At 40.7% G+C, this 22,231-nt stretch overlaps 1 protein-coding gene across 1 annotated transcript in view; it reads left to right on the top strand.

The window, feature by feature from the left end:
- Positions 1 to 699: 699 nt before the first annotated feature.
- Positions 700 to 22,231, top strand: part of LOC148473849 (peptidylaminoacyl-L/D-isomerase-like) — a 35,205-nt gene continuing 13,673 nt past the window's right edge. Inside the window, exons 1-3 of the mRNA XM_088459342.1 lie at positions 700 to 1,939; positions 13,109 to 13,153; positions 21,201 to 21,398. Coding sequence (XP_088315468.1) covers positions 700 to 1,939; positions 13,109 to 13,153; positions 21,201 to 21,398 — 1,483 coding nt within the window. The remainder of the gene's footprint in view (positions 1,940 to 13,108; positions 13,154 to 21,200; positions 21,399 to 22,231) is intronic.

Raw genomic sequence — 22,231 nt, 5'->3', positions numbered from 1 at the left:
TTAGTTCAGTTAACTAGATTTTAGTGGGGGAAAGGAAATAAGAATTCATTAAGCTGCTAATTTCTTTCTACTAGTAGTTCTAGTAGTGTTGTTCCAGAAGAAAGTTAAATAAAAAAGGCATTAATTAATAAATAATCAGAGTCGAAAGATAAATACAAAAAGGACAATTTAATTATTTTCTTAAAACAAGCATCCAAAAAATGCATTTTTATGAAGTTTGTGAATTGCCCATCTCAACGTCTTCTGATAAATAACTGATTGTAGCAAATAATTATAACATAAAAAACCTATTTCTGAGATGATAGGAGATAGTTCTACAAATATAGTTGAATAACTAAAGTTAACTAAATTACATTTTATAAGTCAAGTTTCAGTAGAGGGTTATTTAAGTTCTAATTTGTGTGAATTCATGTTAGTGAAGCCACTGGAAATTATTTATATTGCACTGTTTGTTGTATGTTTGTTCATGGTGCTGGAAACATGTTATAAAAATCACAGGAGTTGTTTAAAAATGTTATCACAAATTATTATAATTATAACAAATTACTTTGCTGTTTATATGCAATACTCTGAATTTATCATTGCTTCTTTTTATAACTAATATTTTACTAATGGTTTTTGCTGTGGGATGTTACATAATGCATCACATGACCCTTTAAAATGCAGTCAGATAAAAGACATATAGATGCAAATTGAAAAATGACTTTTATTGCAGGTTCGAATGTTATTTCAGTTGGAAGAGACTTCGTCACAGTATTCTTGCAGAATCAAAACTCTAATGAGATCCCTGAGCAGCAAATTCTCATTTCTGGAACTGTTCCTGACACCGTGGTTTCTGTTACTGTACTCAAGTCTGATTTTAAGAAGAATGTGACAGTTTCAAAAGGAACAACAATAACAGTTACTATAACAAATCCTGTAGAACCAAAAGGATCAGGAATGTTCCAAAATGCTGTGGTCATTACAGCTAATGCAGATGTCACTGTAATGACTCGCAATTATAAAAAAAATAGTGGTGATCTGGCTTTGATTTATCCCAGTCATCAGTTGGGACTTGAGTATTATATCATTACCCCTCCAAATGGACCTGTCAATCAATTTAAGCAGTTCTCTGTGATTTCACATAAAAGTGTAACAAAAGTTATCATCTACATAGAAGGAGAAGTAACACTGAAAGAAAAGAGTTATAAAAAGGGAGACAAGATGACATTGAACCTAGAGCCTTTCCAATCGGTGCAAATTCAGAGTAAAGATGATCTCTCAGGCACCAGAGTGGTTTCTGACTTTCCTGTTGCTGTCTTAACAGGGCACACATGTGCTCAGAATAGCGGAGGTTGCAGCCATGTCTATGAACAGCTCCAACCTGTTCCTTGTTGGGGAACTGCATTCTTTGTCCCAGCAATGTCCTTCCAGGCTAAATATGATATTGTTTACATTTTGGCTTCCCAAGTCACTTTCATTCAGTACCAGTCTGGTGAAAACAAAGTAAAGACTAATGTGAAAGCTGGAGAACTGATTCAGGTTAATCTAACTTTATCATCACCACTAACTATCCAAAGCACAGATACAATTCAGGTCTTACTCTTTGGCACAGGTGGAATCAACAACAACAAACAATTTGGCTCATTCCTTACTAAAATACCCAATATTAATTTATTTTCCTCTGGATATAACATCATTGGACAGTTGGGATTTGACAATAATTTGGCTATTATTATAATCAGAACCTTAAATATTTCTGGGATCACTTTTAATAAGAAAGTTCTAACAAATATTAAATGGAATGTATTTCCTGGAACTGAATTCTCCTGGGCAGAATACAATTATGGTTCTGGTTCCTCTACCAATGTGGTTGAACACTCTACAACCTTCTTTGGTCTCTTAACCATTGGCTACTCCATGAACATGGCCTATGGATCTGTGGCACCCAGTATAAAAGGTACATTTTCCCATATGTAATTTTGATTAAAGTTTATTTCAAAATAATTTGAAGTAAAGGTACTGCGCTGTGCTCTTAAAACAAAACTATTTTTAAAAAGGGTCAGTGTCTCCACCTTGATCAAAAAAGAGAAAATTGTGTATAGACTGAGTTTTGTAGTCGTACCATGGGACTGATGTAGAGTTTGATTCATTTTACATAATAAAAAGCAAACTCTTTTTATTGCTTCACTTGCAGAACTGCAGACATCCCATGATGCATCCATCTTTGTAAGGGTAGCATATGCGCCTGATTTAGACCATGAGAAAACAGTGGTATATGCACCAGAATTAGACCAGGAAAGAACAGAATAATAAGCACTTTTACATCAGGAGATTTGGCTCAACAGGTTTAGCAAATAAATGCTACAGACACAGTACACAATTCATACCCAATATAGTACTTTAATGATGTTTTAACACAAGATAATCTATGTCAGACCAATATTATCAATAATTAATAAAGTTGCATGCACCATGTAAGATATATTTTGATACAAATGCAAAAACAGAAATAAAGTAATTTTTAAGGTCAAGTAAATTGAAAAATCTGGAAATCTGATTTCTTGCCATGGACCTGTTGCAAATATCAGATAAATAAGAGAAATAGATCCCAGTACTGTGACTATGTATAGTCTGCATTCTAGTACTCTGCACCTCTTACAACCTTTCTCTTTCCTGCCTGAGGTGTCACTCCATGCTCTGGTGCTTCTAGCACACTCAGCTGATGCAGAAAACATCTGATATAAAGGCCAGTTTGTGCTAGAAGCACCAGAGTAGAGAGTGACACCCCAGGCAGGAATTAGGAACTGCACAGGTTGTGCCAGGTGCAGGGCTGTTAGAATGAAGACTATAAAGACCCCACACTAATAACATTAACATTAGCAGTGGGATGGAACAAGACTCAATCAGCCAATCAAAAGCAGATACCAATTGCTATTATCAGCATGCATATTTTGCACCAGGATTTCAGGTCCTTCAAGTTATACAGTAGAGCTCCTTACAGGTATGTATGTGGCTTTGCTGTGGTCTGCTTAAGCCTATTGTATCCCAACAATCCTTGCATGCCACTCCCTCCTCCATTCCATCACTTGGGCCTGATTCAGCAGCAATCACTACTATGACTGCAGCTGCGAATTCACATGGAGCGTATCTGTGAAGATATTCTAATGCTTGCCAAAACTCTCCACCCACTACTACTTTCTCATATCCGTCCATTGTAGCTTTTCTGTGAAAACAGCGGTACCATCGATTCACATCAGGCAGCCAAGCAGCATTTACAGCTGGTCTGACCAGCCGCAGACACTGCAAGATTCATGGAATGCAGAGAGATCTCTTGCTGCATATGCAATTGCAGTGCCTAATTTATGCATTCCCATGAAATGGTGTTCAAGCAGAATGACACGCCTGTGTTATTTTGTCAACACGCCATCACCACATGCAAACGCTGACAGCGGGTCACTCACTTTGTGATGGATTCCTCTATGCGTCTATAATCACAATGTAATTGCTGCACATGCACAGTGCATCTTATACACATGCACAATGCCAAACAATCACTCAATGTGCATCTATAATCACATTGTAACTGCTGCACATGCACAGTGCGTCTTATACACATGCACAATGCCAAAAAATCACTCAATGTGCATCTATAATCACAGTGTAACTGCTGCACATGCACAGTGCAACTTATACACAAGTCCAATGCCAAACAATCACTCAATGTGCATCTATAATCACAAAGTAACTGCTGCACATGCACAGTGCGTCTTATAAACATGCACAATGCCAAACAATCACTCAATGTGCGTCTATAATCACAATGTATCTGCTGCACATGCACAGTGCGTCTTATACACATGCACAATGCCAAACAATCACCCAATGTGCGTCTATAATCACAATGTAACTGCTGCACATGCACAATGCTTCTTATACACATGCACAATGCCAAACAGTCACTCAATATGTGTCTGTAATCACAATGTAACTGCTGCACATGCACAGTGCATCTTATACACATGCACAATGCCAAACAATTACCCAATATGTGTCTGTAATCACAATGTAACTGCTGTACATGCACAGTGCATCTTATACACATGCACAATGCCAAACAATCTCACAATGAGCGTCTATAATCACAATGTAATTGCTGCACATGCACAGTGCGTCTTATACACATGCACGATGCCAAACAATCTCGCAATGTGCGTCTATAATCACATTGTAACTGCTGCACATGCACAGTGCATCTTATACACATGCACAGTGCATCTTACATATACAGCATGCCAAATAATCTCGCAATGTGCGTCTATAATCACATTGTAACTGCTGCATGTGCACAGTGCGTCTTATACACATGCACGATGCCAAACAATCACCTAATGTGCGTCTATAATCACAAAGTAACAGCTGCACATGCACAGTGCTTCTTATACACATGCACAATGCCAAACAATCACTCAATGTGCGTCTATAATCACAATGTATCTGCTGCACATGCACAGTGCATCTTATACACATGCAGGATGCCAAACAATCACTCAATGTGCGTCTATAATCACAAAGTAACTGCTGCACATGCACAGTGCGTCTTATACACATGCACGATGCCAATCACCCAATGTGCGTCTATAATCACAATGTAACTGCCACACATGCACAGTGTGTCTTATACATATGCACGATGCCAAACAATCACTCAATGTGCGTCTATAATCACAATGTATCTGCTGCACATGCACAGTGCGTCTTATACACATGCATGATGCCAATCACCCAATGTGCGTCTATAATCACAATGTAACTGCCACACATGCACAGTGTGTCTTATACATATGCAAAATGCCAAACAATCACTCAATGTGCGTCTATAATCACAATGTATCTGCTGCACATGCACAGTGCGTCTTATACACATGCACGATGCCAAACAGTCACTCAATATGTGTCTGTAATCACAATGTAACTGCTGCACATGCACAGTGCGTCTTATACACATGCACAATGCCAAACAATCACCCAATGTGCGTCTATAATCACAATGTAACTGCTGCACATGCACAGTGCGTCTTATACACATGCACAATGCCAAACAATCACCCAATGTGCGTCTATAATCACAATGTAACTGCTGCACATGCACAGTGCATCTTATACACATGCACGATGCCAAACAGTCACTCAATATGTGTCTGTAATCACAATGTAACTGCTGCACATGCACAGTGCATCTTATACACATGCACAATGCCAAACAATCTCACAATGTGCGTCTATAATCACAATGTAACTGCTGCACATGCACAGTGCGTCTTATACACTTGTACTATGCCAAACAATTACCCAATATGTGTCTGTAATCACAATGTAACTGCTGTACATGCACAGTGCGTCTTAAACACATGCACAATGCCAAACAATCTCACAATGAGCGTCTATAATCACAAAGTAACTGCTGCACATGCACAGTGCATCTTATAAACATGCACAATGCCAAACAATCACTCAATGTGCATCTATAATCACAATGTAACTGTTGCACATGCACACTGCGTCTTATATACATGCGCAATGCCAAACAATCACTCAATGTGCATCTATAATCACAATGTAACTGCTGCACATGCACAGTGCGTCTTATAAACATGCACGATGCCAAACAATCACTCAATGTGCATCTATAATCACAATGTAACTGCTGCACATGCACAGTGCGTCTTATACACATGCACGATGCCAATCACTCAATGTGCGTCTATAATCACAATGTAACTGCTGCTCATGCACAGTGCATCTTATACACATGCACAATGCCAATCACTCAATGTGCGTCTATAATCACAATGTAACTGCTGCACATGCTCAGTGCGTCTTATACACATGCACGATGCCAAATAATCACTCAATGTGCGTCTATAATCACAATGTAACTGTTACACATGCACAGTGCTTCTTATACACATGCACGATGCCAATCACCCAATGTGCGTCTATAGTCACAATGTAACTGTTGCACATGCACAGTGCATCTTATACACATGCACGATGCCAAACAATCACTCAATGTGCGTCTATAATCACAATGTAACTGTTACACATGCACAGTGCATCTTATACACATGCACGATGCCAATCACTCAATGTGCGTCTATAATCACAATGTAACTGTTGCACATGCACAGTGCTTCTTATACACATGCACGATGCCAATCACTCAATGTGCGTTTATAATCACAATGTAACTGCTGCACATGCACGATGCCAATCACCCAATGTGCGTCTATAGTCACAATGTAACTGTTGCACATGCACAGTGCTTCTTATACACATGCACGATGCCAATCACTCAATGTGCGTCTATAATCACAATGTAACTGTTGCACATGCACAGTGCTTCTTATACACATGCACGATGCCAATCACTCAATGTGCGTTTATAATCACAATGTAACTGCTGCACATGCACGATGCCAAACAATCACCTAATGTGCATCTATAATCACAATGTAATGGCTGCACATGCCCAGTGCATCTTATACACATGCAAAACACCAAACAATTACCCAATGTGCATCTATAATCACAATGTAACTGCTGCACATGCACAGTGTGACTAATACACATGCACAATGCCAATCACCCAATGTGCGTCTATAATCACAAGGTAACTGCTGCACATGCACAGTGCGTCTTATACACATGCACAATTCCAAACAATCACCCAATGTGCATCTATTATCACAATGTAACTGCTGCACATGCACAGTGCATCTTATACACATGCACAATGCCAAACAATCACTCAAAGTGCATCTATAACCACAATGTAACTGCTGCACATGCACAATTCCAAACAAAAACCCAATGTGCATCTATTATCACAATGTAACTGCTGCACATGCACAGTGCGTCTTATACACATGCACAATTCCAAACAATCACCCAATGTGCATCTATTATCACAATGTAACTGCTGCACATGCACATTGCGTCTTTTACACATGCACAATGCCAAACAATCACACAATGTGCATCTATAATCACAATGTATCTGCTGCACGTGCACAGTGCGTCTTATACACATGCACAATGCCAAACACTCACTCAATGTGCGTCTATAATCACAATGTAACTGCTGCATGTGCACAGCGCATCCTATACACATGCACAATGCCAAACAATCACCCAATGTGCATCTATAATCACAATGTAACTGCTGCACATGCACAGTGCATCTTATACACATGCACAATGCCAAACACTCACTCAATGTGCGTCTATAATCACAATGTAACTGCTGCACATGCACAGTGCGTCTTATACACATGCACAATGCCAAACACTCACTCAATGTGCATCTATAATCACAATGTAACTGCTGCACATGCACAGTGCGTCTTATACACATGCACAATGCCAAACAATCACCCAATGTGCATCTATAATCACAATGTAACTGCTGCACATGCCCAGTGCATCTTATACACATGCAAAATGCCAAACAATTACCCAATGTGCATCTGTAATCACAATGTAACTGCTGCACATGCACAGTGCGTCTCATACACATGCACAATGCCAAACAATTACCCAATGAGCATCTATAATCACAATGTAACTGCTGCACATGCGCAGTGCATCTTATACACATGCAAAATGCCAATCACCCAATGTGCGTCTATAATCACAATGTAACTGCTGCACATGCACAATGCATCTTATACACATGCACAATGCCAAACAATCACCCAATGAGCATCTATAATCACAATGTAACTGCTGCACATGCACAGTGCGTCTTATACACATGCACAATGCCAATCACCCAATGTGCGTCTATAATCACAATGTAACTGCTGCACATGCACAGTGAGTCTTATACACATGCACAATGCCAAACAATCACTCAATGTTCATCTAAAATCACAATGTAACTGCTGCACATGCACAGTGCGTCTTATACACATGCACAATGCCAATCAATCACTCAATGTTCATCTAAAATCACAATGTAACTGCTGCATATGCACAGCGCATCCTATACACATGCACGATGCCAAACAATCACCCAATGTGCATCTATAATCACAATGTAACTGCTGCACATGCACAGTGCATCTTATACACATGCAAAATGCCAAACAATTACCCAATGTGCATCTATAATCACAATGTAACTGCTGCACATGCACAGTGAGTCTTATACACATGCACAATGCCAAACAATCACCCAATGTGCATCTATAATCACAATGTAACTGCTGCACATGCCCAGTGCATCTTATACACATGCAAAATGCCAAACAATTACCCAATGTGCATCTATAATCACAATGTAACTGCTGCACATGCACAGTGCGAGTTATACACATGCAAAATGCCAAAAAAATACCCAATGTGCATCTATAATCACAATGTAACTGCTGCACATGCACAGTGCATCTTATACACATGCACGATGCCAAACAGTCACTCAATATGTGTCTGTAATCACAATTTAACTGCTGCACATGCACAGTGCATCTTATACACATGCGCGATGCCAAACAGTCACTCAATATGTGTCTGTAATCACAATGTAACTGCTGCACATGCACAGTGCGTCTTATACACATGCACAATGCCAAACAATCTCACAATGAGCGTCTATAATCACAATGTAACTGCTGCACATGCACAGTGCATCTTATACACATGCACAATGCCAAACACTCACCCAATGTGCGTCTATAATCACAATATAACTGCTGCACATGTACAGTGCATCTTACACACATGCACAATGCCAAACAATCACCCAATGTGCGTCTATAATCACAATGTAACTGCTGCACATGCACAGTGAGTCTTATACACATGCACAAATCCAAACAATTACCCAATGTGCGTCTATGATCACAATGTAACTGATGCACATGCACAGTGCATCTTATACACATGCACAATGCCAAACACTCACTCAATGTGCATCTATAATCACAATGTAACTGCTGCACATGCACAGTGAGTCTTATACACATGCACAATGCCAAACAATCACCCAATGTGCATCTATAATCACAATGTAACTGCTGCACATGCCCAGTGCATCTTATACACATGCAAAATGCCAAACAATTACCCAATGTGCATCTATAATCACAATGTAACTGCTGCACATGCACAGTGCATCTTTTACACATGCACAATACCAAACAATCACCCAATGTGCGTCTATAATCACAATGTAACTGCTGCACATGCACAGTGCATCTTATACACATGCAAAATGCCAAACAATAACCCAATGTGCGTCTATAATCACAATGTCACTGCTGCACATGCACAGTGAGTCTAATACACATGCACAATGCCAAACAATCACCCAATGTGCGTCTATAATCACAATGTAACTGCTGCACATGCACAGTGCGTCTTATACACATGCACAATGCCAAACACTCACTCAATGTGCATCTATAATCACAATGTAACTGCTGCACATGCACAATGAGTCTTATACACATGCACAATGCCAAACAATCACCCAATGTGCATCTATAATCACAATGTAACTGCTGCACATGCACAGTGCATCTTATACACATGCAAAATGCCAAACAATAACCCAATGTGCGTCTATAATCACAATGTAACTGCTGCACATGCACAGTGCATATTATACACATGCACGATGCCAAACAATCACCCAATGTGCATCTATAATCACGATGTAACTGCTGCACATACACAGTGCATCTTATACACATGCACAATGCCAAACAATCACTCAATGTGCTTCTATAATTACAATGTAACTGCTGCACATGCACAGTGCATCTTATACACATGCACAATACCAAACAATCACCTAATGTGCGTTTATAATCACGATGTAACTGCTGCACATACACAGTGCATCTTATACACATGCACAATGCCAAACAATCACTCAATGTGCTTCTATAATCACAATTTAACTGCTGCACATACATAGTGCATCTTATACACATGCACAATGCCAAACAATCACTCAATATGCATCTATAATCACAATGTAACTGCTGCACATGCACAGTCTGTCTTATTCACATGCACAATGCCAAACAATCACTCAATGTGCATCTATAATCACAATGTAACTGCTGCACGTGCACAGTGCAACTTATACACATGCACAATGCCAAACAATCACTCAATGTGCATCTATAATCACAATGTAACTGCTGCACGTGCACAGTGCAACTTATACACATGCACAATGCCAAACAATCACTCAATGTGCATCTATAATCACAATGTAACTGCTGCACGTGCACAGTGCAACTTATAAACATGCACGATGCCAAACAATCACTCAATGTGCGTCTATAATCACAATGTAACTGCTGTACATGCACAGTGCGTCTTATACACAAGTCCAATGCCAAACAATCACTCAATGTGCATCTATAATCACAATGTAACTGCTGCACATGCACAGTGCAACTTATACACATGCACAATGCCAAACAATCACTCAATGTGTGTCTATAATCACAATGTAACTGCTGCACATGCACAGTGCGTCTTATAAACATGCACGATGCCAAACAATCACTCAATGTGCATCTATAATCACAATGTAACTGCTGCACATGCACAGTGCATCTTATACACATGCACAATACCAAACAATCACCTAATGTGCGTTTATAATCACGATGTAACTGCTGCACATACACAGTGCATCTTATACACATGCACAATGCCAAACAATCACTCAATGTGCGTCTATAATCACAATGTAACTGCTGCACATACATAGTGCATCTTATACACATGCACAATGCCAAACAATCACTCAATATGCATCTATAATCACAATGTAACTGCTGCACGTGCAGAGTGCAACTTATACACATGCACGATGCCAAACAATTACCCAATGTGCGTCTATAATCACAATATAACTGCTGCACATGCACAGAGCATCTTATACACATGCACAATACCAAACAATCACTCAATGTGCATCTATAATCACAATGTAACTGCTGCACGTGCACAGTGCAACTTATACACATGCACAATGCCAAACAATCACTCAATGTGCATCTATAATCACAATGTAACTGCTGCACGTGCACAGTGCAACTTATACACATGCACAATGCCAAACAATCACTCAATGTGCGTCTATAATCACAATGTAACTGCTGCACATGCACAGTGCGTCTTATAAACATGCACGATGCCAAACAATCACTCAATGTGCATCTATAATCACAATGTAACTGTTGCACATGCACAGTGCGTCTTATACACATGCACAAAGCCAAACAATCACTCAATGTGCGTCTATAATCACAATGTTACTGCTGCACATGCACAGTGCGTCTTATACACATGCACAATGCCAATCACTCAATGTGCGTCTATAATCACAATGTAACTGCTGCACATGCACAGTGCGTCTTATACACATGCACAATCCCAAACAATCACTCATTGTGCGTCTATAATCACAATGTAACTGCTGCACGTGCACAGTGCGTCTTATACACATGCACAATGCCAAACAATCACCCAATGTGCGTCTTTAACACATTTGCATTCACTACTGAATCAGGCTCTCTAAGCACAAGGTAAAGTAAGCAGGTGTTATTGGATAGAGGGCCTGATTTAGCAAGGATCACCATTCTGCTTATACGCATAGAGCGCAGTTTCTAATATCTGCAGGGATATGTAACTGTTTGCATTTGCATTGCGATTACAGCCTAACATTAGGACACCCACTTTCCCTAACGTTTGTATACTTGGGCTGCATAGCAAAACAATGGGTAACATCGAGTAACATCGGACCCATACACACAGTTAAGGCAGGGTCAGACCTCACTCAGGAATTGCTACCTTCAGTGAATGCTATGAGGCCTCAGGCGGCATCTGGTATCGCAGTGGCCTATTTATGCATACCCAAGCAATGCCTCCCCAATGCTCTGGCACGCCTGATTTCACCCAACACCCCCCCATCACCACCCACAAAATGGAACTTCCTGTCTATCACTCTGCAATCGCAGTCCCAAATGCAGCGGCTGGCTCATGCATGGTCACTGAGATGCATACACATGCGCAGTATGCAACAATCAGCTGATTGCATGATTATAAGCAACTGCGATCCTTGCTGAATCAGCCCCTGAGTCTGTGTGTGCATGTGTTTGTGTACACTTATATCAATATCTACATCAGCCCCACGTCACATTTTCTTCTTTTAAAATACTAATTTCACTGCCCATCATGTGTCACTTTTTTTCTTATTATTGTTTTACCTTTATAGTATGCCCACTTAAATAAAAAAACTATTGAATACTGTATACAATATATCCTTTGACATATTCTTATTGTACAGAAAGTTTGTTACTAACAGGGAAACAAGAAACAAATAAAATCCAGATCTACTAGATACATGAAACTTTTACATATTGTATGTATGTAATTATACTAATACGTAATTTCCAAGGCAACTCACACCTCCAGTTAAGTAATGTTGTAATTGCGTTGCCAGGTTGCCGATCTACCATGCAATTTTCAATGGATATTAAGTCATTTTATTAGTTGACTAAATTGTCATGAATGGACAAGACAAAACACATTTCATTAGTGATCCTGTATAGAATATTACTACAATTATGAAAATTACATTAAATGGACAACTAAGATCAGGTCCAGGCTGAAAAAGGTCTAACCGGATAAGTTAAATGGACCTTCTTGACCCCACTCTTTTGTCATATTTCTATCATGGAAGATCAGTATCCTTAGGCTGGCCAGATGTTTAAGATAAAGAGATTAAATAAAGGACAAGTTGGAAGGAAGAGGATGTAGTACATGGTTGGATAAATAGAGATGATTATAATGAATGTTTATTTCTTTTGGATGAGGCAGTATGTACATGGCCATTTTTCTAGCATATATAACATTGTATGTTCTTTATTGGCACCACAGTAGTTAGTTGAGATTGGTTGAAGGAAATATTTACTGAAATCCATTTAGGTAGGACATAGGACATTTTTTATTGCTCTTTAATAACCATTCTGGTAAAGTGCCCTTATTTGGTATTTGACATATCTTTAACCTAAATTAAAATGATATTTCCTATTTTCAGAGTACCATCCAACTGAAGATAAGATTAAAGGAGAGTCTAAAACAGGTGAGTATATTCTGCAGGGTTCTATTATAAATGCAAAAATACCCAAAGTAAATCAATCTAAACTGAAAAAGAGTATGCTTTTCCTGCTGGTTTGTTGTAGATCAGATCAGTGAAGAGGAGATTTGTTTTATTGTAATGATAAATAATACACCCAATAGGGCTCTTTCACCAGGCCAATTGCTCGACATCGGGCATGATACCACAGTGTGTGTGTGGCCAAGCTTAACATGCAATGCAAATTAAGTGTTGATGTATATCCTGTAATACAGCCAGACCAATTGTCTTCTCACTATCATGATTCATATAGAAGGATGAACAGGGCAGGATCTTAGGGGAAGAGCTGAGAGGTTTATTGAATAAACGTGGTGATTGTAAAGTGATTGGACATTTATAATTTTGCACAGTGAATGTTTTGCTATGTTTCTGCCTCTTCACCTGCCGGTGCACAATGTTAGTTTGAGGGAGTATCTGTAGATCCCTTGCACATTTGAACATCTTTATATTGAAAAAACTCTTAATATTTTCTTGCACATGTGACCAATGTCCCCTCAAAATTTCTTAAAATTTTTCATTTATTTCTGGTAACCAAAAATTTACATAGTTATTTTTTTCTGACAAAAAACATGCAATATTACTAGCTGTGGGCATCACTGAATCCCTCAACTAATGGCCATATGGTATAGAGATACCTCACGATTATTATCAATATACAGCAGAGATACAGTACCTCACAAATACCATCCATATGCTGCATGGATAATTCACAATTACCGGCCAGATGAAGCACAATTACTGGCCATATGATGTACAGATAACTCATGATTATTATTGATATACTGTAAAGATTAAGTACCACACAATTACCTCACAATTGCCATCCATATGATGCACAATTACCGGCCATGTGATACACAGTTACCTCACAATTACTATCCATATGATGCACATTTACTGTACCTCATAATTATAATCCATATGATGCACAATTACTGGCCATATGATGCACAATTACCTCACAATTACCATCCATATGATGCACAATTACCAAACATATGATGCACAATTACCGGCCACATGAGGCACAATTACCTCACAATTACCATCCATATGATGCACAATTACCATCCATGTGATGCACAATTACCTCACAATTACCATCCATATGATGTACAATTACCATCCATATGATGCACAATTACCAGCCATATCATGCACAATTACCTCACAATTACCATCCATATGATGCATAATTACCATCCATATGATGCACAATTACCTCACAATTACCATCCATATGATGCACAATTACCTCACAATTACCATCCATTTGGTGCACAATTACCATACAATTACCATCCATATGAAGCACAATTACCAGCCATATGATGCACAATTACCTCACAATTACCATCCATATGATGTACAATTACCATCCATATGATGCACAACTACCTCACAATTACCATCCATATGATGCACAATTATCTAACAATTACCATCCATATGATGCACAATTACCTTCAATATGATGCACAATTACCTCACAATTACCATCCATATGATGCACAGTTACCTCACAATTACTATCCATATGCCGAAAAAATACCTCACGATTACCAGCCATCTGCAGGGTCAGCTACAGGTCTACTAGCACTCTGTCAGAAATGGTTTGGAGTGCCTTCTTCTTCAGGTAATAATTTGCCCCCACAGTATTGTTCCAGTTAATTATATGCCCTCACAGTATTACACCAGTTAATGAAAGATTCCGTTGCATTACCAATTAACAATTTGCCCAAAGTAATATGCACACATGGTTAAAAATATGCCCCCACAGTGGACCTCAGTTAATAATATGCCCCCACAGTAGTACCACAGTAAAAGATATGCACTTACATTTTCTACCAGTTAATTAAATGCCCAAGAGAAGGATTGAAACACAGTGGTTTACAACATAGCATTGGCAAATCTCAGCATATATGCATAATGTAGAGCTATTAACCATCATATAATGAATACCAAACTGAGATACTATGAATACTGTGATACAGATCCTCCAAAGAAACTTTTGATTTTTATATAAAAGAATTATGATATTACAGGTGTAACATAATTCTGTTATGTGTAGTCTGGGTAACCCTTGATTTTAATCATATATATTAAATGCAATTTTCTAGTTAACTGTGCCCCAGCAAAAAGCCCTTTGTTCCCTCTTTTTGTGTATATATCTAAATATTAGTCTTGGGCTTGGTAGCACCACCAATGATTACATTTTACATATTGTACAAAAAATATTGAATAATGTTAGTTTATATTAAATTTTGAATACTGTTCTGTGCAGAATCCTTTCTTCCTTCCAGCTAGGACTTTTTGCTCCCAATTTGAATACGACAATAAGTCTTAGTACATCTCCCACATAGTGGCCCTCATTCAGAGTCGATCGCTAGATACAAGCGGTCGCTCTGAATGAGGGTGGCCACTTGTGGTGTGAAGTGCGGTCTCCTGGTTGCTAGCTAAACTGTTGGTTACCACCCACAGCTCTAGCGAGCGAACAGGTTGATGGATGCGATGGTCAGGACCATCGCGACCATTGGGGCTTGCGACTAGACCCTAAGGTTGGGTCTCGGAAAGTGCAAGCCCCAGGGAGCTTCCTGCTCTGATCAAGCAGGAAGCTCCCCACTGACATCATTGCTGATGTCAGTGGGGCCGCCCCCAAATGGCAAGCGTTCCATTGGGAACACCTCTGTTTGGCCGGCCACCCCCCCTGCCTTCCTCCCAAACAGGGCAAGCTGTCAATCACCATCGACAGCTCGCCCCCTTTGGTGCGAGACCTGTAGCGATGGAGCGCCCATCGCTAGCCGGGTCTCGCGCATGCACACGTCGGAGCCAGCTCCGACGTGCGCATGCCCAGTGGGCAAACATTGACTCGGTTGCGAGCGCTCAGCTCTGAATAAGGCCCAGTACCTTGCTAATGATTTAATTCTCATTAGTATCATTAGCTCTCTTTATACCATATTGAGGTGTAATACGTAGGTGAATAATACTTCTTGTAAAAATGTATAAATGAAAATCAGTAATTAGCGGTATACACCACTTGCATGCAACAAGTTTTCAGTACATTTTTCCTCCTTCCTGAAACTGAATCCTTAGCGGGACACCCCCACAGATGAAAACCTCAATCCAAACCAAAAATTACCAGCAAGTTTCTCACGCTCCTTAACCCTATCTCACTTCAATCAGGCACAAATGTTTTTACCTCCAGAATACCATAAATTCATAGCAGCACAGCTGTTCACAATCCTAGAGACCTCCTCATATAAACATAAATCCATCTGTATATTAGCCAGTATAAGTCTCCATCCTTACCAAAGGTTGCCATAAACTATGGAAATTAGATATTGTTATTATCATTTCATTATATGGAGCCACAAGTGTTCCGTAGTGCCTTACAAAGTACATAAACAAATAAGTAACAAGCAACTTACAGTACAATACAATACAATGCAGGACACGGACATGGATAATAAACATATCTATATATTAGCGACCTTTACACCCACATAAGTAGCCAAGTGTTAGTTGCCCTAGTGGGGAGTAAGAGATAAATGAAAATACAGTAGGGAGAAGCACAAGAGGGTAGAGGGCCCTGCTCAAAAGAGCTTACATTCTAAAAGGGAGGGGAAATACATTTGTTAAGTTTATCTAAAGTTTGAGAGTTTACCTTTACAGAGTTGTCACTTGAAAGATGATAGCCTATGAGTATGAAGTATAACACCTCCTCAGTTTACAGAGTGACTCAGAATTCATTTTAAAGCAATGAGCCATTTGTAAGTTATTAGTTCACAAAAAAAAGAACACAATCCATGGATTATTTCAAGCACGTAGACAGTAATTCCCAGTGTAATTTGATATGTAGGTGTAACAATTATATATATATATATATATATATATAGCGTCCGAATGGATGGCACTCCCATACAGCAATCAAAAAGTCCCGGGTGCCCTCCGTAAGAAAACGAAAAGTTCTCCACATATACACACCAAATCGGCGGCACTCCGGTATAAATAAAGCAAATAAGCAGGATATAATTCCAACGTTTCGATGCTTTATTGCATCTTTGTCAAGGTACAAAAGTACCTTTTGTACCTTGACAAAGATGCAATAAAGCATCGAAACATTGGAATTATATCCTGCTTATTTGCTTTATTTATACCGGAGTGCCGCTGATTTGGTGTGTATATATATATATATATATATATATATATATAAAAGTAATGTATTTGATTATAGAACTAAGGGCCTGATTCAGGGCCGGATGCTCTGATCAGAGCGCTTGCTCTGAATCAGGGCCAGCCTACCTAAATTTGGAGCGGCCTCCTGGCTGTTTGCATAGCTGTGGGTGACCACCCACAGTTTATGCGAGCAGCCAAAAAGATGGTCGCGATGGTCAAGACCATCACGACCATCGGGCTTGCAACGAGACCCTTGTGGTAGAGTCTTGTCTGCCGCAAGCCCAGAGAGCTTTTGGCTCTAACAGAGCCAAAAACACCCCCACTGACATCATTAGTGATGTCAGTGGGGCCGGACCATGACGGCAGGTGTTCCCATGGGAACGCCTCTGTCTGGGCAGCCACGCCCACCAAAGGGGGCGTGCTGTCAATCACCATCGACAGCATGCCCCCTTTGGTGCGAGACCCCGAGCGACGGCTTCCCCTTCGCTCGCCGGGTCTTGCGCATGCGCACGACGGAGCAGCCTCCATTGTGCGCATGCGCATTTGGGTAACATCGACCCGCTTGAGAGTGTACAGTGCTCACGAGTGGGTCTGAATGAGACCCTAACAGTCTTTGGCTAAAAGAAGACAATTGTGTTTGACCATTCACATGCAGTGGTAGGAAATTCCCAAGCAGTTGCACTAAAGAGTATTACAAGTCCCTCCTAGGCTGTAGGATGGGTAAATTGTAGTACAACAACAAAGTAATTACAACCTAGCTATTTTACTGATTAGGTGTTTACATAGTTGTGGTTTTAGGTCAGCTGGTTTTATGTGCCAATGATATAGCTTGGGGTAGTGGTTGAAGATTATATATGGTATTGCCTGCATGTAATCATTCTCTCTTCAGGATCTTCATAAAGGCAAAAGCTGAGTATCATTTGCCCCTGTCATTTGTCATTCCTGTAGCTCTGCTATTCCTTACTGCTCTCATATTGTACTGCATTGCCTGCACCACCGCCATCGTGGCTCTGGCGGGAGTGTCTGCACTGCAGCCCCATCCGGCAGTGGTCATTCACGCTGCGCCAGCAGGAGCACTGGTGCATGCATCTCCTGCTGGTCACTATGCACCAGGCCCGGCGATGGCTAGCATCACAGGTCACAGTGGGGGGTTAGTGTTAAGCTCTGATAATGCAATGTGTTCTTGATTACTTATAAACCTTACCCGTCACAAAGAGAAATGAAATAATTCACACAAATACGGATTGTAAAATAAATGACAATGCTTTTACTTAGACAGCTTAATTATACATGTATTTTGCCAGTACAGACTTACAAAAAAAACATACAGTAGCAGAAGGGAATACTTGTAAAATAAATTTGTGACACCCAGTGCAAAAATAACAGTCAGCCAATTTCATACATAGGTACGGCAACGGCACCCTGCAGACCCTCGTTGTGTGCTCTCTCCTCCTTCCTCTGAGTGCTGCCCCCTCCCTCTCTCTGGGGAGTTTTTATAGTTTCATTTTGGCTATACCTCCAGTTAAAATCCAAAATGGCGAATATTAATTTATTTAATATTCGTATGTGATAAGCTTTAATTGGTTATAGGTGTCTTAACCGTAATATTGACACTTATTCTGTGTTATTTGTTTGTTCCCATGTAGGCCCCTTTAGCCTTCAGCTCCTACTTATTGCAGACAAAGGCTATCATGATTTAACTCTTTTTGATTATAAAAATTGACTTGCTGTCTGCTTTTCTGCATGTTAAAACCAATACACTTTAAACCCATAATTCCTAATGTGAAAACAATGATTAACATACCTTTAACTAAAATATTAAACAAGATGGCTGCTGCATCAGACATGCACGTATTTACTTTAGAGAGAAAAGGAAATGCCTTACCCTCTCTAGGCCTTAGGCCATTCGAGAAATGCGGCCTTCTACAACTCACACTACTAATTTATATATTCTCAATTATTTCTATATACTTTAAATTGCAGTGCAGGAAAAAAAAATACATAAGCATGCATATAAGCATGAATTGCTGAAGGAACATTGACATCCACATAATTCTGTGTTATAAGCTCTCAGGGAGTGGGTGGCACCACCGACCTTGCTAGTGCAGCGGGCCCAGCGGCCGTCTTAGCTCCAGCGGCCATCTTGGGGAATTTTTCTCCAATGTCAGGCATACCAACCAGGCACTCCACTGGCCCACTTGTTCCACAAATGTCCCCCTCACCTTGGCTGCCAGGGCACAGTGTCGCAGGATCTATGAGTGCCCTGCACCCTAACCCTTATCAGGCCCCCTGGTTTCCCACTTCCAGCTCTCCCCCCCTCCATTTATCATGCACAACCTTTCTCCATTGCCGGCCCTTCCTGAGGTCAGGCTTACTGAAGCTTCGGGGTTGCACCCCTAGTTTATCCCTCCACCTCTGTGGTATCTTCCTCCCTATTTTATCCTAATTATTCCTCACCCACTTTTGTATCTTACCCCCACACATTTTATCATCCCCAACTTCACTACCCCTACCTTCCACCTCCACAATTGGCATCACCAGTGGTCACCATGCCCCCGCAGCAGCCTATGCTGTCTGCCATTAGCAGTCCACCCCCCCTGGTATATGGCCCCTGGCTGGTTCCTCCTGCCCGTATTTTAACTGCACCTCAACCTTTACTACCGGTTCCACTCACGGCCAAACCCCCACTCCCACTGACATGCCTTCTGGCTTTGTTGCTTACCAGTTCTTTCCAGTTGCAGGTGCCAAGGTGGTGAGAGACGTTGCTCTGACAGATCCGTTGGTCAGTGTGTCTACAGGTCCCTTACGTGTAGAGTCGTCCCTGACAGGCAAAACTTATGCTACTTTGAGTAAACAAGTTGGTAAACCGGTTCCTGGACACTCTGGTTCTGGTGAGCATGATTTGTCTTGTTCTTTTTCTTCTGATTCTTTCTCTTATCCTCATTCTTCTGGTTAACCTACATGCCCACGTAAGATAGCCAGGATGGTTGTGAAGCATTTAGCCAAGTAGTCTGGTATTGCAAATACACAAGCTGCGATTGCAGAGTTGGCACCATTAACAACAGGTGCTAATTCAATTCATTGAGCAAATACAGCAGTGCTTCACGGTTTGCACAAAAGTTTGAGAGGAAGGATTCGCAAGGGAAAACTTGTCGATTTCTTTTCACTCACTGATGATATGAAAAAGGCCTTTAGTCAGGCTTACAAGGAAGGGGGTATTGGTGAGGAGGCTTTTTGTAGTTTTACCACTTGGTTGAAGGGCATGCTGATATTCGCAGCTTGCTATTACGAGACGTGGGCCGATGAAAATGTGAACATTGTGAAATATATATTTTTAGTCCTTGAAATGTTTGTCCACTTGCGGGCCTTGGCATGGCATGAATATGATGAAGAATTTTGCCAAAAGTATGACGGTAGTCTCGACATACCTTTTGGGGTGGCAGATGTTGAGGTGTGGTTAGAGAGATGTCGCAGCAATGTTGGCCACCCTTGGATTTGATGCCCCCTCAAAAGGGATACCCTGTCAGTAGGCTGGGGTGACATGGGTACCAAGGGGCAAATGTTTTGCCATTAACGACTCTCGCTGTATGTGGGGGTCATCCTGTCATTTTCGCCACTCCTGTCGTCTCTGTGGAAGAGAGCATCCATCCAATAATTGCCATTGGGGGTCAGCTGGAGCTGCCCAGGATTGTAGGGAAGGGTCAAAGGGGGCTGTTTAAGGCAAGTTCGCCAATTTGTTTAGCTGCACTGGCTCGATGGTTAGTGCTTTATCCTCATAAGAAGGATGCTTTGTTCTTGGTAAATGGTTTATTGTTAGGTTTCTGTTTACCAATAATGAGGCCTTTACTGGTTAGTGCTCCCTGGAACTTGCGCTCAATGAGGGACTACCCAGACATGTTGCAGGCCAAGGTGGGGGCCGAGGTCCTGCTGGGGAGGATGGAGGGTCCTTTCCCTGGTCCTCCATTGCAGGACCTTTGTATATCTCCAGTGGGTGTGGTGCCCAAGAAGGCACCAGGTAAGTTTTGTTTGATAAAACACCTGTAATATCCGCCTGGGGGTTCTGTTAATGATGCAATACCAGATAGTTTCTGCAGAGTGGAATATCAAGGTTTTGATGGGGTTTTGGATTTAGTTTGCAGCTTTGGGCAAGGTGTATTGCTTGTGAAATTAGACATTGAGGCAGCTTTTCGTTTATTGCCTCTTCACCCAGAGACTATGCAGTTCATGGGTTTTAAGTTAGAGTTTGGTTACTTTGTGGATAAATGTTTGCCTGTGGGCTGTGCAGTATCCTTGTGCTTATTTTGAGAGATTCAGCTCCTTTCTTCACTGGTGTATGCATGCTGTCACTGGACAGGTGGGCATGACACATTATTTGGATTACTTTCTATTTATAGATCTGGGAGGGAGCGATGTCTGTTTTGACCTCCTCTTTTCCACACAGGCTCTTTTCTGTGTTCTGGAGGTTCCCATTGCGCATGATAAGAGAGAAAGTACCATTTCTTGTCTTTCATATTTGGGAATTGAGATAGCCTCAGTTGCCGGTTGTTGTAGGTTGCCACGTGACAAAGTAGATAGGCTGCTAGAGCAAATTGCGGTGTGCTTGACAGTAGAAATGGTAAGATTGCACGCAGTGTAGTTGCTGTTAGGTTCCTTTAATTTTGCTTGCCGTATAATTCCCATGGACAGAGTTTTCTGTAGGAAATTGCAAAGGGCCAAGGCTGGGTCGAGATGGCCGCATCATCATGTTTGTTTTTCAGCGGAGTTAAAAGATGATCTTGGTGTTTGGGCCAAGTTTTTGGTTCAATTCAGTAGTGAACAGATTTGGCCTGCCCCTCCGGTGGCAAGTGA

This window comes from Taudactylus pleione, unplaced genomic scaffold (assembly GCF_031769625.1).
Source record: "Taudactylus pleione unplaced genomic scaffold, aTauple2 ptg000906l, whole genome shotgun sequence".
NCBI lineage: Eukaryota > Metazoa > Chordata > Amphibia > Anura > Myobatrachidae > Taudactylus > Taudactylus pleione.
This window is presented reverse-complemented; position numbering and strand designations above follow the sequence as displayed.